The 15,498-nt window shown below is 38.5% G+C and overlaps 1 protein-coding gene across 1 annotated transcript in view; it reads left to right on the forward strand.

Annotated features, from left to right (window-relative positions):
- Positions 1 to 15,498, forward strand: part of LOC138783023 (dynein axonemal heavy chain 3-like) — an 877,176-nt gene that overhangs the window by 621,833 nt on the left and 239,845 nt on the right. The window contains exons 45-46 of the mRNA XM_069957145.1: positions 2,350 to 2,463; positions 5,718 to 5,867. Coding sequence (XP_069813246.1) covers positions 2,350 to 2,463; positions 5,718 to 5,867 — 264 coding nt within the window. The remainder of the gene's footprint in view (positions 1 to 2,349; positions 2,464 to 5,717; positions 5,868 to 15,498) is intronic.

Below are 15,498 nucleotides of genomic sequence, written 5' to 3' on the forward strand. Positions count from 1 at the left end.
GAGACAGTAATATCTAGTGGTGGGACTGTAAATTGACACCTTTATACCAGAGCATACATGTGCATATCAATATTGACCTACACCTGCTATATACTGCAGTGGCACACCCGCTCTGGGACATTGCATTTTTCCTGGAAATATGTTGTGTGAACATACCCTTAATCTTTTTTACCATGTGTTCTTACTGAAAATGTAGGAAGATGTTTCAGGAATGTGCAGTAGCCTGGGGTGAACTGGGTCAGGTTTTTGCTTTTGTGTGACTCACCTGATTGCTTCTGAACTTCCTGCAATGCAAGAGTTACACTGAACTCTCCTAGCCTTGATTGCCGTAGCTGAGCAAGTGTGTTTGATTGATGTTTTTCTCTACGTGTCTGGAACCTCGAGGATCAGAGCGCCAGTGCAATGGGGATCCGGACCAGGCTCTTGATCCTAATAAAAGAAAGCTGAGCCAGTCTCTTAGCGCTGGCTATTAAGGTTCATACCCTGATCCCAGCTCCCCCTGTCTATTCCTGCGATCCCCGTACCTAATGCCTCTGCTCGATGCCTCTGCTCGATTTAACTGTTATCTGACCTCCCGCCTGACCTTTGACTATCCAACTGTTTACTGATTGGTTTGGACTTTGGCTTGTTTGACTCTCCCTTTGTGTTTGTCCGTCTGTCTCATTCAGAGTTCACCTATACCAGAGCATGGACCGCCTTCGTGGTTGTGCGCAGCTACCTATTGCCGTTTGAGGCAAGTAGGTAGGGACAGTGGGTGGGCTCAGCTGTAGGGCTCACTTTCGTGTAGGGCTCACTTTTTTAAATCTGTTTAAAATTATTCCATGTGAACAGAGGGTTTATGTATGATTTGGATTTATTTAGAAAATTCTGGAAAATACTGTTAATATTGGTGTTTGTGCAACCGTTCATTTATTCAATTATTACAGGTGACATATTATCCACTTTTTGAAATACTGTTATGAGCTTGGGTAAAAATTAGAATAACAATATGGTAATTTTATGTAAATGTATGTCAAGGTTAAAAACACAAATTGATGTAGGGGCGTTATAGTTATAGTTATGGAGTTATTTTATTCATTAGATTTTTTTGTCCAGTTATTTTTTTAAATTATTATTATTACTATTATTTTAATTTGTTTTGTTCTGATTGCCTTGATATATTCATATGTCCTGCTTTAAGATGTGTAAACACATTTTTGTTGTGTTTTTTATTTGTTTTTGTTGTGATTTCCCCACTATTTCGAGGCCAATTGAGTATTGGCAATAACATTTTTGCGGCGATTTTGGTGAAAGTACAGCAAAAAGTATGCTCCAAAAATAGACAAAAGATCAGGGCAAAAATTGCATAATCCTGGTCTAACTTAATACTTCCACCTTTTTTCTATAATATCAACGCACATAAAATGCAGAACATAATGTAGGAACACTACAGGCATCCATTCTAAATGACATAAAATGCTGTATGTACAAACATAAATAAAGATTTTAAGACTGTCTATTACTAACATTTATGTAAAGTAGGACTATGTGGCATGTGTTTATAACAGTCCAGTAGGCAAAGAAGTTTTTTTTCTTCCCTCATAAGACTCTAGTATGGATGTGATGACCAGCTGTTCTAATAACATATGCATGGTAGTAATTTACTTTTTCAGATAGGGTTGCAAAGTACTTAAAAAGATAAAAAAAAATATTGGTTTTATGTTCTGCGTACCAATTCAGTAAAGAATCCATGAAATTCCAACCTGTCTTATAAACCAGAGGATACAATTACTTTAAGGTTACCTCAGCAGCAGAAAATAGAATGAGTCTAAGTGTCTGAAATGCTCATACATAACTGCTGCTTAAAGAAAATCACTATGTAGGTAGATTGTTGTTTCGTTTTTCATGTACTTCATATTATATTTTCTACATCCAGGTCATGAAATATCAACAGAGAGCTAGTCAAATGAGTACTTTGCCAGGACTGTAAAAGGCACATGATCAAAGGGCAAGCATTAAAAGCTGCTGGAGATTTCCTTTTGAAATTTCTCTCGCTCCCCTTGCCAAACCAAGGACACCACACATTAAGACAGCAGGATCATATTTTGCCTATAGAAATAGTATTTTTAGAAATAGACAAAGGTGCACTTAACCTCCTAAATGAAAAAAATGATTTTGTTAAAGCTGAAATGCTGTTTGATTTTATAACATTGTCCGCGTTTTCATTTTGGTTAACTGACTGTGATCCTCCGCATTTGTACATCATCCATCTGTGAAATGATACATCTTAAATTGTTTTTATGTTGACAGATACACATTTTCCCTTGAAGACAAAGCTTGTAATTGCTTTTTTAATATTTTTTTCTGCAGATTCTTGTGTGGGCCACAATGGATCTGTACAGACAAGTGGCACTGACATTTCTTCCAATGCCTTCAAAATCTCACTATGTATTCAGTTTAAGGGACTTCTCGCGTGTCATACAGGTAATAAAGCAGATTATAAAATTCCAGCTAAATAGATATACTGTATTTATTCCCTCATATAACCAACAACCTTCATAATAAAATAAGTCATATCATAGTCATTTACTGTTGAAGTCGCAAGTTCACATCCACTTAGGATGAACTCATTAAACCTCATATTTCTTCGCTCCACAGATGCCATATGAACAGCATGTAAGTTTAGCATGTTGTTTGGGAGAAATATCCTCTGGTCGAATAGAACAATATGAAACTATTTGACCATAGTAACCATGGTTATGTGTGGAGAAAAGAGGAGGGGGGCCCAAGCATATTTCCTATGTTTTCCGCTTAAAGGGGTTGTGTCACAGAGAAAACTAAACAATGCATTATGTTAAGTGAAAAATATTTCAAAAGTATAATTACTAAAAAAAATATACTGTTTGAGAGATATAGACTTGCAAAACCAGGGTCACGACTCAACGAGCAAACCAGGAAGGGATCAGCCCCATTGGGCAGAAGAGCTGCACAGAGATGTAAACTATTATTATTATTATTATTATTATTATTATTATTTATTTATTTATTTATTTATTTATTTATTTTTAAAGCACATTTGTACTCCTTTACATATATGTATGTGGTACGCATGCGTTTTTACCAACCATGCTTTGAGGAGCAACCCCTTTAAAAATAACAACGTTAAAACTAATGTAGTGGCCATGAAAAAGTTCTAAACCCTAATCCCATAGGAAATTTATGGGCAGAGTTTAAAAAAAATGTGAACTGGAGAGAATGGAATGGCTGCACATCCCATCTATGGCTGATACTAATGCCGCTTGTCCTATATTAAAAATCAACACCAACCATCAACTGTATATGAATTGATCAAGCCATATTGCCCCGTGTACCACCGCGCAAGTCCTCTGGTCCACATGGGTCCCTACGCTAACTCCACACCATGTCGGTCAGCGACCGCCAACCCCGCAAAGCGTGCACGTGCAGGGGAGGGAGGCCATGGAACGGCCCTGCAACCCCAATGTCACAGGACCAGACCCGAAAAGCCCCACCAAAACCCGGCCAGCACCACCGGCGGGGAAGGCTGCCCCCAAACGACACAAGTATGGATATGGTATTACACTTACCATTGCTGCTCTCACAGAATGGGGAAGACATAAGGTCCAGACATGTGAGCACAGGCATATCCTGCTAATTTTGGTCATGTGGGTCTTATAAAGGAGTTCGAGCTGTTCAGAGAGGGAGAACTGTGAAACACGAACACCTTCCATGGCCTCCCTTCCCTGCATGTGCACGCATTGCGGGGTTGGCGGTCGCTGACCGACACGGTGTGGAGTTAGCGTAGGGACCCGTGTTGACCAGAGGACCTGCGTGGTGGTACACGGGGCAATATGGCTTGATCAATTCATATACAGACACTCTGGTGTTGATTTTTAATATAGGCCAAGCGGCATTAGTATCAGCCATAGATGGGATGTGCAGCCTTTCCATTCTCTCCAGTTCGTGTTAAAAAAAAATGTGTGTGAGCAATGAGGCTTACAAACATGACTCAATTACCGCAGTTCTGTCAGGAGGAATGGGCCTAAAATCCAGCAACTTCTTGTGAGAAGTTTGTGGAAGAAAACTCACAGTGTTTGACCCACGTGAAACAATTTAAAAATAAAAAGCTTCCTAATACTAACCACCATGAACATTTTGACAGATTTATACATTGTGCTTTACGAGTACAAAAAACAAATTTTTTCTTCTTTTCTTTTAAAATAATAAATGACAGGTCTATATTGTCACACACACTTCTGTAACAGTTATTGATCTGGGGTATATCCCCTTTTACAATAGTTTTTTTTTTTAATTCAAGGCATCTAAATAAATACATTTGCAAAAGGTCTTGATTTAACTTCCCTCACAAACACTGAGTAGGATATACAAGAAGACTTATAAAAATAGAGTGCTCAGAGTTTGCTACTTGTTTTTTAGGCATAGGTCAGCAAAGGACTTTCTGAAGACTCTTAAAGACTATGTTTTTTTTTAGTGAGTATTTTGGTCAGTAATTTTAACCAAATCTAGGAGTGCTTCAACAAAAATGAATGGCTGTGTTCCCACTATGGGAACTTGCCATCATTTAGCTGGGAAAGGCGGGAGTCTATTGAAAAAGACAACCAGAAATAATGATCATTATTTGTGGTCGTCATCATTATAAATAGACGGATGACTTTTCCCGATAAGTGACAGCCTGTTTCTGTAATGGGAACATAGCCAAGATATGTAAATCACTCTTTTGTAGTTTTTCTCCATGGGATCCACTAAGTTAGGATGGCGTGTAGACATAGTCTTAAGGTGACCAGAAAACAGAATTCCATATTTTCTCCCCTACAAACATTGAAAATATAAGCACAATTATGGATTCGATTTTTTCTTAATAATTAAAGCAGAGATAGGGAACCTGCAGCTTTCCAGTTGTGGCAAAACTATATTTTTCATCATGATTGGGTGGGAAAGGCACATTTGCTTTTTCTGAATTTGAAGCAGATACTAAAACATGTTCTACTTGAATCTGTTTTTATTTTCTCGTTTTAATTTGCTAATTTGATTTTTTTATACATTTCCTGAGCTGTTTTTAACAGCATTTAGAGATAAGAGATAGTGACACAGGCAACCTGAGGCTGACCTATTAGCATGAATGGGAAAGGTTTCAGGGCATACTTTTTGACAATGTGGGGAAGAGTATAGTAAAGAGATGTCTGATCTATATACAGCTGTCACCTTTTACTGTAGTCCTGTCTGTGATGATAAAGAGGACACAAGTTGAAATTTATCTCTACAGAACACGAAGTGTGAGCTTAAATTTAAGCTTAGTGGTCATAATCATTTTATAATATAGACTGTAATATGGAAAATTAGAAAAAAAAATACTTAAAAAATGTGTAACATACAAGTATGATTTAAACAATAGGTCATTTTTTTTTTGTTAATCCCTTTATCAACACCATATATATAATATACTACAATAGCCAACACAGCAGCAGTCACTACTCTGGCAGTGATACAGTGTTGTCAATAACTAATATTAAATGCATAGATAGAAATGATAGAAAATGGTACAGAAAATAATTTCAAAAAATTCTTTTTACTATATAAAAAAATGGTATATTTTACTATATAAAATAATGGTATAAGATAGATTATTAATGCAGTAGACCTAAATTATGACTATTAATTGTAAAATAAGTAAAATCACTAACTGCCTTGCTTCTGCTCAGGGACTCCTACTTTTGAAACCCAGTCAAGTACATCAGAGTACCGAAGGAGCTCAGAAATTAATGAGACTTTGGATTCATGAGGTCTACAGAGTCTTCTGTGACAGACTTGTCAGCAGTCAAGACCGTCAGACATTTTTTCACATAGTAAAGGTAGGAAATGTAAATGTACATTGTGTCGAAAAGACCTTGACATACAAAAGCAATTCTTAAAGAAATAATGTTTATATCTTAATTGTGAATTTGAATTGTTTATGTTGAACTTCTTACCACATTTTCAACCATCATTTTATTTTAGTGTACTGGTGTTTTGCTTTGTTTTTTTTTGCCCAGGCTGATGAAATAAACTATTGTGCAGCAATGTCCCATGCCAACCTCCCAGCACCAGGAAGTGCTGTGCAGCGGAGACCAGCACTCAGTTATTGTTTTACTTTTATCAGCCAGCCTGGGCATATAAATAATAAAAAAAAAAAAACACTTTTTGCTGTACAACCAATTCACACCAGAAAAACTGGTAATACTTTAGGGATTTCAGTCACCCCATTTCAGATTGTTTTATAAAGCTTGTTGTCTTTTGGGTAAATTGCTGATCATTCTCTGTCATGGTATGTTGGCTTCCATTGATGGATGGAATGCAAACCTGACATTTATTGTGAACTGCTTTTTAAAGAGTTTGTCTATCGAACAGGAGATGGCTAAAGCCTTCCGCTTGCTAGTACTAAAACTTTTTCTTTTTCGAGATGTGGTGGTTGAGTCATAATAATCGCAATCTCAAAGACACTGTGCAGCTATTGGACATTGCATGTGGGCATGGCAACTTAAGTCGTAGTGTGTAGTGTATTTAGCACTGCCCCCCCCCCATCTCAGAAGACTTACTTCTGATATGTAGGATTTGAGAAAGTGAGCACTCGCTAGACAACCCCTTTAACTACTTTATAAACAAAAAATTCTACACGGCAGATCAACTTTTAATAGATCTGCCATTTATTTACATCGGTCACACTTGCCTGTCCCATTAAACAGACAGTAATTAGTCAGTAATTAGACAGTAATTAGGCTAAATCTCCTCTTTTGGACATCCAATATCTAAGATCCATGGCTAGCTTCCCTAGTGAAGCTAATAATATTTTCTTTTCTTTTTCTCCTCACACAAACATCACACACCACTTAATACAGAAGTTGCACGGAGTTCAGCTGATTGTCATTGATTTTGATCACTTTATATGTCGCATATAGTAGTAATAAAAAAAGAATAAAGTAATAGGTAAAATGTCTGATAAGACATAGGTTTAAAACTAGATTGCTGTGTTGCACTCCCTGAATCGTGTTGCATCTCAGTGTATGTGACCCACAAGTGTCCCTGATTTAACAAGTGCCAGAAATTTCCTCAGAATGGATTACTTATACCAAAGAAAGAGAAAAAAAAAACTTATCATGATTGCTGCCTCTTGCAGGTCTCAACACAATACCATTCACCCTCATTAGATGCAATGCCAAGTAATTTGTCGGCCAAAGTCGTTGTAGTTCTCTAGACTCACAATTTTTAGTAGAGCGTTTATAACCAAGGAGAAAATAAAGTTTACTCTATGTAGTTTTCTTAAGCCCCTGACACGACCCTCCTCATCCAAAGAGAATAAAGAAGATCATGCCAATTTTATCCTATAATAAACCCAAATTAAATCAAGGTTGGTTTACCATTCTCCTGCTTATGATCTGTTCCGAAGAGCTGTCAAATCTAAATAAAAAGAGAAAATAAAAAACATGTCTAGGATCAGGTGGTTCACATTAAAATAAGGGAAAATATGGCTGTAATTTTGAGGTAAAAATACGGCCATATTTTCAATTTAATAATGCGCTCCTTTTAATGTCAATAGGGACTTATATGGCAGTGCACACACTCTATAGAATAACGGCCATAGTTCATTATGACCATCAAAATAATGAACATGCTCATTATCTCCTACCTGCTTAAACCACATAGGGAAACATTTATTAAGAGCGGCATATATACCGCTTATATTTGAAATTCCACCCTTGTCCACCGCACACCTCTTAATAAATCCAGAGCAGCTAAGGCATAGTAGTCTCAAGAAATCTACACCAGGTTCAAACTGATGTAGATTTTAACTAAAGTTTATGCCTGTGTTGTGCAAAAATCTGTGACTTTTGCCTGGTCTGCACTAGGCACAGCCCTTATTGGGTTCTGTCTTTAGACCTCAGTCACTTCACAGACATACACATACTGTACAGTATAGGCTATGTTCACAAAAGAGAAAAGGCATCTGTTAGTTAATGGTCTTCAATGCAATGCATTGAAGTCAATGGAATGACGGACATCCAATGCACACAGTATATAAAATGATGGACGTTATCTGCGCAGGCGTCAAAATAATGATCATGTCAATTATTTTCGGACATCTTTTGCAAACAATGGACTTTTTTTTTTAGTTGTTTACACACAGTTTTTCTTTTTTACTGTCCTTTCATTGTTTTTAATATTAAATTTAATAAACTTTTCAATTAAAGACCCACCTAAAGGCCATTGAGACCACCTTAACTAGAATAATGTACCAGTAGCCATCACTGCACTGACAGGCGACCAAACAGCGAAATGGCGCCTGTCATTTTTTCTTTTTCTTCTTAAATTAAGTTACTGTACAAATTTTTCATTCATTTGTAGCAACCTCTGACCTCATACCTGGAGGCAGTAAAACAATAGATTTCATAATCAAGCCACAGTAGATTTGATAATAAAGGTGTGTTCACACTGAGTAAATGTGGCGGAATCCCACCTGCCTCAGTGTGCCATAGCGTGTCTATGAGAGGGCGGGCGCTGCTCAGCGCATTTACTCAGTGTGAACATACCCTAACAAGGAGATTTTCTGGAATATTCTGAATATTTTATTGGTTCTTCCTATGTAGAGTTATTGTACAATAATTGCTCAATGCTCATACTTTGTATTTTTATATTTAAATTCTATGTTGTATTTACACAAAAAGATTTATCTGACAGATTTTTTTAAGCCAAAGCCAGGAATAGATTTGAAAAGAGGAGAAATCTCAGTCTTTCCTTTATGACCTGTTCTCTGTTTATAGTCTGTTCCTTGCTTTGGCTTTACAAATCTGTCAGATAAATCTCTCTGTGTAAATGCACCCTAAGGCTATGTTCACATTACGCAAGAACCGACCATTGCGTGACCCGGCCGGTCTCAGAGAAGATCATCTTTAGAAGATGATCTTTACCGCCACAGAGTTCTGATGCGGGCGCATCCATGCGCGCCCGCAATAGAACTCCCCACAGCACACTATGGAGCGTGCGACCGTAGCCGCTCGCTTTATATTGTGCACTGACAAGGTTTTCTGCGGCCGCCATTTAATGAATAGCGGCTGAAGAAAACTGACAAAGAACATTTCAATTTTAGGCAATCCCTCTAGAGAGGTTATTAATGTCTTTATACAGAGAGGATGTTATTTCCACACTCACACCAGGGTAAAGCTGTTTAAGACCCCTGGTAGTTATAATGATTAACTTTCTATTTAATTAAATTTTATTAGAATACAATTAAATCAATTCAAACAGAGGAATGTTTTCTTGTTTTAACTGTGTATGCTTTATGCTAAGATAAGCCTGTTGGTTCTCTCCTCTGGAATTCTATCTGCTTCTATCACACACATTTAATGGCCTTATCAGCCGTGTGTAGGAGTTAGGTATTTTACTGTCTAAATGACAGGATGAAAAGGTTGAAGCACACATTAGATGCTGCAGAACATATTTATTATTGCTCATGGCATGTGACCTTTAAGTTGAAATGAAAGCACCTCTGGTTTACTATTTTGTGTGGCTAAAAACTTGATAAACCAAGGCTGTTTTTAACCTTCGGGTCATTAAGTTTTATGAGACTCTTAAAGAGGTGCAACTCTCAGGCATCTTCTAATTTTTAGCTATTCACAATCACTTAAACTTGAGGCACTCAGCTTGCTCTTTGTAATGTGCTGGGTTAAAGAGTTTACTAAACATCCAATTCTAAAATTAAAGGGGTATTCCAATGCTGTTAAGCAAAGACATTGGATTACAATGCAATGCAGCCTTGGTCAAGTGGCTAGGAGTGCCAAGAAAATTTAGAAGCATATGCAGTGCTTTACCAGTTCTGCACCCCCTTAGTTCACCAGATCAGTAAGAATTCTAGAGGTCAGACTCACATCAATAAAACATGATGATATATTATAGTGATATGGGTAATTACCCCTTTAAAATAAATGCAATCACGCCTTATAAATTCACCGCAAAATCATTTCTCTCATCTGTTTCTCTGTAGTCACATTTGTATTTAAGATGAATGGAAATATTTGGAACACTTCCGATCATGTCTCAAAATGGTACACTGATTTGTGGTTGATCTGTCATTTGCTAATGCTAAATACATCTGCAATCCTTGTGATCACTATGCTATTTCTTTTATTTCTTGGTTTCATAAAGCAGATATTGATCAAAGAAAAGGAAAACGTCTTCAGATCATGTAATAGTATCAATAATGTTATTTGAAAACGAGAACAAAATGTGAGACTTGCCTGTGATGTTAGGAACATAGACATATGTACACAGTAACACTGGGCTTACACTAAGCATTAAGTCCCACTGGGTTAGATATCTGCCTGTAGTTATTATTAAACACTTCCTTTAAGCACACATAAAGCCAAGTTGTAAAATGCTTGCTCAGTGTGCAACAAAAACCATACACTATTCAGCATGTCATGTCTATCCAGGTCTGAAGAACTTTTAAAGAGGTATTCTAAGCATGCAATAAATGTAAGAAAGATGTATAGCCCATCCAGAATTAGACAGGGGTGCAAGAAGACCACAAGTGAATTTGGTTCTGTGTTCAGTGAATTGTTCAGCAAAAAACAATGAAAATTAAAATAACATACAGTACGGGCAAGATGAAAGAGTTATGGCTATTAAAAGGTAAGGGGAAAATATATTCATACTTTAACCTCTTTGCGTCCCATAACGTAACTCGTACATTATGGTGGCGCGAGGGGGGTTCAGAGAGGGGTCCCACCGGGATCCTGCTCTGAACAGCGCCACTCCCGGCTGCTATCTGCAGCCGGGAAGCCTCTCTATTAGCCTAGGCACCGGCTAATTAAGCATTTACATGCAGTCAAACCTGACAGCTGCATTTAAATGCTCTGTACCTCATGTCCCTGGTGTCTAGTAGGATGGATCTCCCCCCTTGTGATGTGATCGATGGGGGGAGATCCGTTCTTCGGGCCGGGCCTCAGCATCGCACTGACTGACTGGTCTGCAGCAGGCCAGAGCAATGTATCACTGATCTCATTGATCATTGCTGTGTATATACACAGCATTGATCTATAAGAGAGATCAATGCTGTGTATATAGATGTCTACCAGGGGGACTTCTAGTTATAGTAAAAAGAAAAGTAAAAAAAAAAATGTATTAATAAAAAATCCCCTCCCCTAATAAAAGTCCAAATCACCCCCCTTTTCACCCCCCATTTTATAAATATAAACAAATAAATAAACAAACACGTTTGGTATCACCGCGTGTGTAATTTCGCAAACTATTAAATGATCACATTCCTGATCTCGCACGGTAAAAAAGCGTAAGCGCCCCCAAAAAATTAAAGTACAAAATTGCACATTTTTGGTCGCATAAAATCCAGAAAAAATGTTATAAAAAAATTATCAAAAAGTTGCACATGCACAATCAAGGTACCAATAGAAAGCAGAGACCATGGTGCAAAAAATGACACCTCATATAGTCTCATAGATGTAAAATTAAAGCGTTATAAGCATGGGAATAGAACAATTTTAAACACATAGTTTTTTTTAAAGGTTTTAATTTTTAAAAGCCGACAAATAAAATAAAAGTAATACAAGTTACATATCATTGTAATCGCACTGATGTGAGTTATATAGGTAACATGTCAGTTTTACCATAGGGTGAACAGCATAAACATGAAACTTCCTGAAATAAAAACTAATTCCTTTTTTTTTTTTTTTCAATTTGACATTCCCTCCCCCCCCTCTTCATCATAAGGAATGCTCCAGGCAGATTGTCTCCTATTTGTCAGCTATGTGAATACTGAACATGGGCTGGATCGTTAAGCACCTGTGCAATGTTCAGCATGGAGAAAATGTTCCAGTGGCATTCCTAATGATGAGGAGGGTGGGGAGGAGGGACGGAGGGGTGGTGCAAAGTTAGCTCACAGATACTCCCGTTTGGCACAGGCTGCAAGTTTAAAAGTAGTTTTTTAGAATAATAACTGCATCACCTGCCGAATGGACCCCAGGACAAATCTTAGATTAAAAGCAGCTATCTAAAGGTACAAGCGGTTTGGGGAGGTCAGATTGTGGGTACAGAGGCGCTTTAAACACAAAGTGGAAAAAGCAAAAGCACAAAAACGAAAATTGGCTTTGACCTTAAAGTATTAAAGTACAGCACTTGAGTATCTCCTGTGCTTCTATAGAAAATACTTGTAGCAAGGGCTGACCCTCCACGGCCTTCAAAGCGGAGATTTAGGGCCCTGTTTCTGAGATGGGGGTCCAAAAAGTCAGATCAGATTGCAATCATACAATTATCCCCTATCCTTTAGGAACTGGAATATCCTTTTAAAAAGGATCCTGAATAGGGAACCTTCTTTTATTTCATACACTCCAAAGTCTTTGACAAACATACAGCAAAGGTTTTTTTAGCCAAACAAAAATTTGATAATCATGTTTTAAGATGAAGAAAATACCAGTCATTGATATCTATAGTATGTCTGTTGTTTGAAAACAAAAATCGGTCTCTGTGTGCCAAATAAAAATGTCAAATAACATTCACAACATCATATCATTTAAAGGAATACATAGTAGTAAAAATAAAATAATAGTAAACCACTAGAACTAGGTAAATAAGAAAATTACAATGCCCCCCAAACAAAATAAAATGCCATGTAGGATATTATATTTCCTTTATTTATAAAGCACCAACTTATTCCACATGGCTAGTCATCACTCCTATAAATCCCCCTGCCACCATTAGGGTTTACAATCTAAATTCTTCTATCTATTGGTTTTAGAGTGTGGAAGAACACATAGGGGGACATTTATTAAGTCCGGTGTTTTCTGCGCCGGACTTAAAAATGTCCCCGAAGCTCCGCCGTTTCGGAGATTTGTGTAAAGGCGTACTGCCTCTACATAAATCCCGTGAGCGCCGTTGCGCACGGCAGGAAACCTACGCCAGCTGAGGACTGGAGTAGGTTTCCTGCTTATTTTTCTGCCAGAAGAATGGTAAATGAAGCGGACCTGGAGTCCTCCTTTCCGCCCCCTCCACATCCCCTCCCCGCCCCCCGGCATACCTGGCGGAAAGTGCCAAATTGCAAATGTTTTATTCGCAAATTGGCCATTGGCTAATTGGCGCTTTCCGCCGAAAATACACATTCCGCCACATAATACATGTCCCCCATAGAAAACTCCTTGCAGATGTTGTCCATAGTGGGAGTGAACCTAGAACCCCAGCACTGCAAGGCAACAGTCTAAGCCACTGGGTCATTATGCTGCCTATATGTTATGTCAAATAATCTAAGAAGGAGAGTAGATGCAAAGAACAAGGCACACAAAGGAAAGGGAAAAAGGGGGAGGGGTGTTAAGAATAAACCCCGTGCAGTAGGGATGTATATATACGTTCCCTGTACTGATGTGAGCGGGAGCGCTGCAGAGAGAGCGATCCCGCTCTCATCTGTGTCCGGGGCCGCAGGTAATGAGAGTCAGCTGCGATCCCGCAGCAGAGCCTCATTAACCCCTTAAACGCTGCGATCTACAGCAATCGCAGCGTTTAAGGTACTCAGTGACAGATCAAACATCTGTCACTGAGTGTTTGGGACCTGGGTCCCAATCGCATGTGCCGACAGGCGGGGGTAAGCCCCTTTCGTCTGTCCTGACGGATCCGCCATCTATGTGTAGAGTCTGCTCTTAGACAGGCTCTATAAATAGATCGCCAATAACACTGATCTATGCTCTGCTATGGCATAGCATAGATCAGTATATGCAATCTAATGACTGCATATTTTACAGTAAATAAAAGTGTTAAAAAAGTGTAGTAAAAAAGTTTTTAAAAGTATTAAAAAATCCCTTATAACCCCCCCCCCCCCAATAAAAGTTTAAAATAGCCCCTTGCCCATTATAAAAATATAAATATAAATAAATAAGCATATTATATATCGTAGCGTGCGGAATTGTCTGATCTATTAAAATATAACAGTATTGTTCCCGCATGGTGAACAGCATAAACGGAAGGAAAAAAGCACCAGACCAGGATTGCTGATTTTTTTATCACAAAAAAAATTAATAAAGAGCAATCAAAATTTTTCTGTGGTGGAAGAGCTGGAGATCAAGGAGACCAGCAAGGGTCCAGGAACGGCAATGCAGCATCGGCAGGGGCATAGGGAAGGTTAAGTATACATTCTAATAAATTCCCACACACTTCTGTCTGCAGTGTATTTTTAGTTTTGTTTGGACTTCTCCTTTAACCACTTAGTGACGATACGGCTTTTTACGGCGGTCACTAAGGGTCCTTATTCTGCTGCCATCAGCTTTTTACGGCGATGGCAGAGAATAAGATAGCGGGGCCAGAACGGCCCCCACCCCCTTACCAACGATCACCGCTATTAACGTTATAGCGGCGGCCGTCGGTAAAGGGGATAACCGGTGCCGCCACCTTTCATCTCCCCCCGCCGTGAATCCATTTTTACTGTCTAATTTTGAATACTTTCCTCTAATACCTGTGGGGTCAAAATGGTCCCCACACACCAAGATGAATACTTTGAGGGGTGCACTTTCCAAAATGGGGTGACTTATGGCGAGATTTTACTCTAATGGCACTACAGGGGCACTGCAAACGCACCTGGCGCTCGGAAACTTCTGCAGCAAAATCTGCATTGAAAAAGCTAATTGGCGCTCCTTCCCTACTGAGCCCTCCTGTGTGCCCATACAGTGGTTTACGCCCACATATGGTGTACCATTGTACTCAGGAGAACCTGCGTTACAAATTTTGGGGTACTTTTTTCCTCTTGTTCCTCGTGAAATTGAGAAATTTTAAACTAAACGAACATATTATTAGAAGAATTCGAGTTTTTCATTTTTACTGTCTTCTTTTGAATACTTTCCTGTAATACCTGTGGGGTCAAAATGGTCACCACACACCAAGATAAATTCTTTGAAGGGTGCACTTTCCAAAATGGGGTGACTTATGGGGGGTTTTCTCTCTGCTGACACTACAGGGGCACTGCAAACGCACCTGGCTCTCAGAAACTTCTTCAGCAAAATCTGCCTTGCAAAAGCTAATTGGCACTCCCTTCCTTCTGAGCCCGGCTGTGTGCCCATACAGTGGTTTACCCCCACATATGGGGTACCGTTGTACTCAAGAGAACCTGCGTTACAAATTTTGGGGTGCTTTTTCTCTCATGTTCCTTTTGAAAATGAGAAACTTTAATCTAAACGTATATATTATTGGAAAATTTTAATTTTCCATTTTTTTACTGCCTAATTGTGAATACTTTCCTCCAGCCCCTGTAGGGTTAAATGCTCATTATACCCCTAGATTAATTCTTTAAGGTGTGTAGTTTCCAAAATGGGGTCACTTATGGGGGTTTTCAGGATACCAGACTTCTAAATCCATTTAAAAAAAGAACTGGTCCCTAAAAAAATCAGTTTTGGAAACTTTCACAAAAATGTGATAATTTGCTGATAACTTTCTAAGCCCCATAACACCCTAAAAAAGTAA

This window comes from Dendropsophus ebraccatus, chromosome 1, assembly GCF_027789765.1.
Source record: "Dendropsophus ebraccatus isolate aDenEbr1 chromosome 1, aDenEbr1.pat, whole genome shotgun sequence".
Taxonomy (NCBI): Eukaryota; Metazoa; Chordata; class Amphibia; order Anura; family Hylidae; genus Dendropsophus; species Dendropsophus ebraccatus.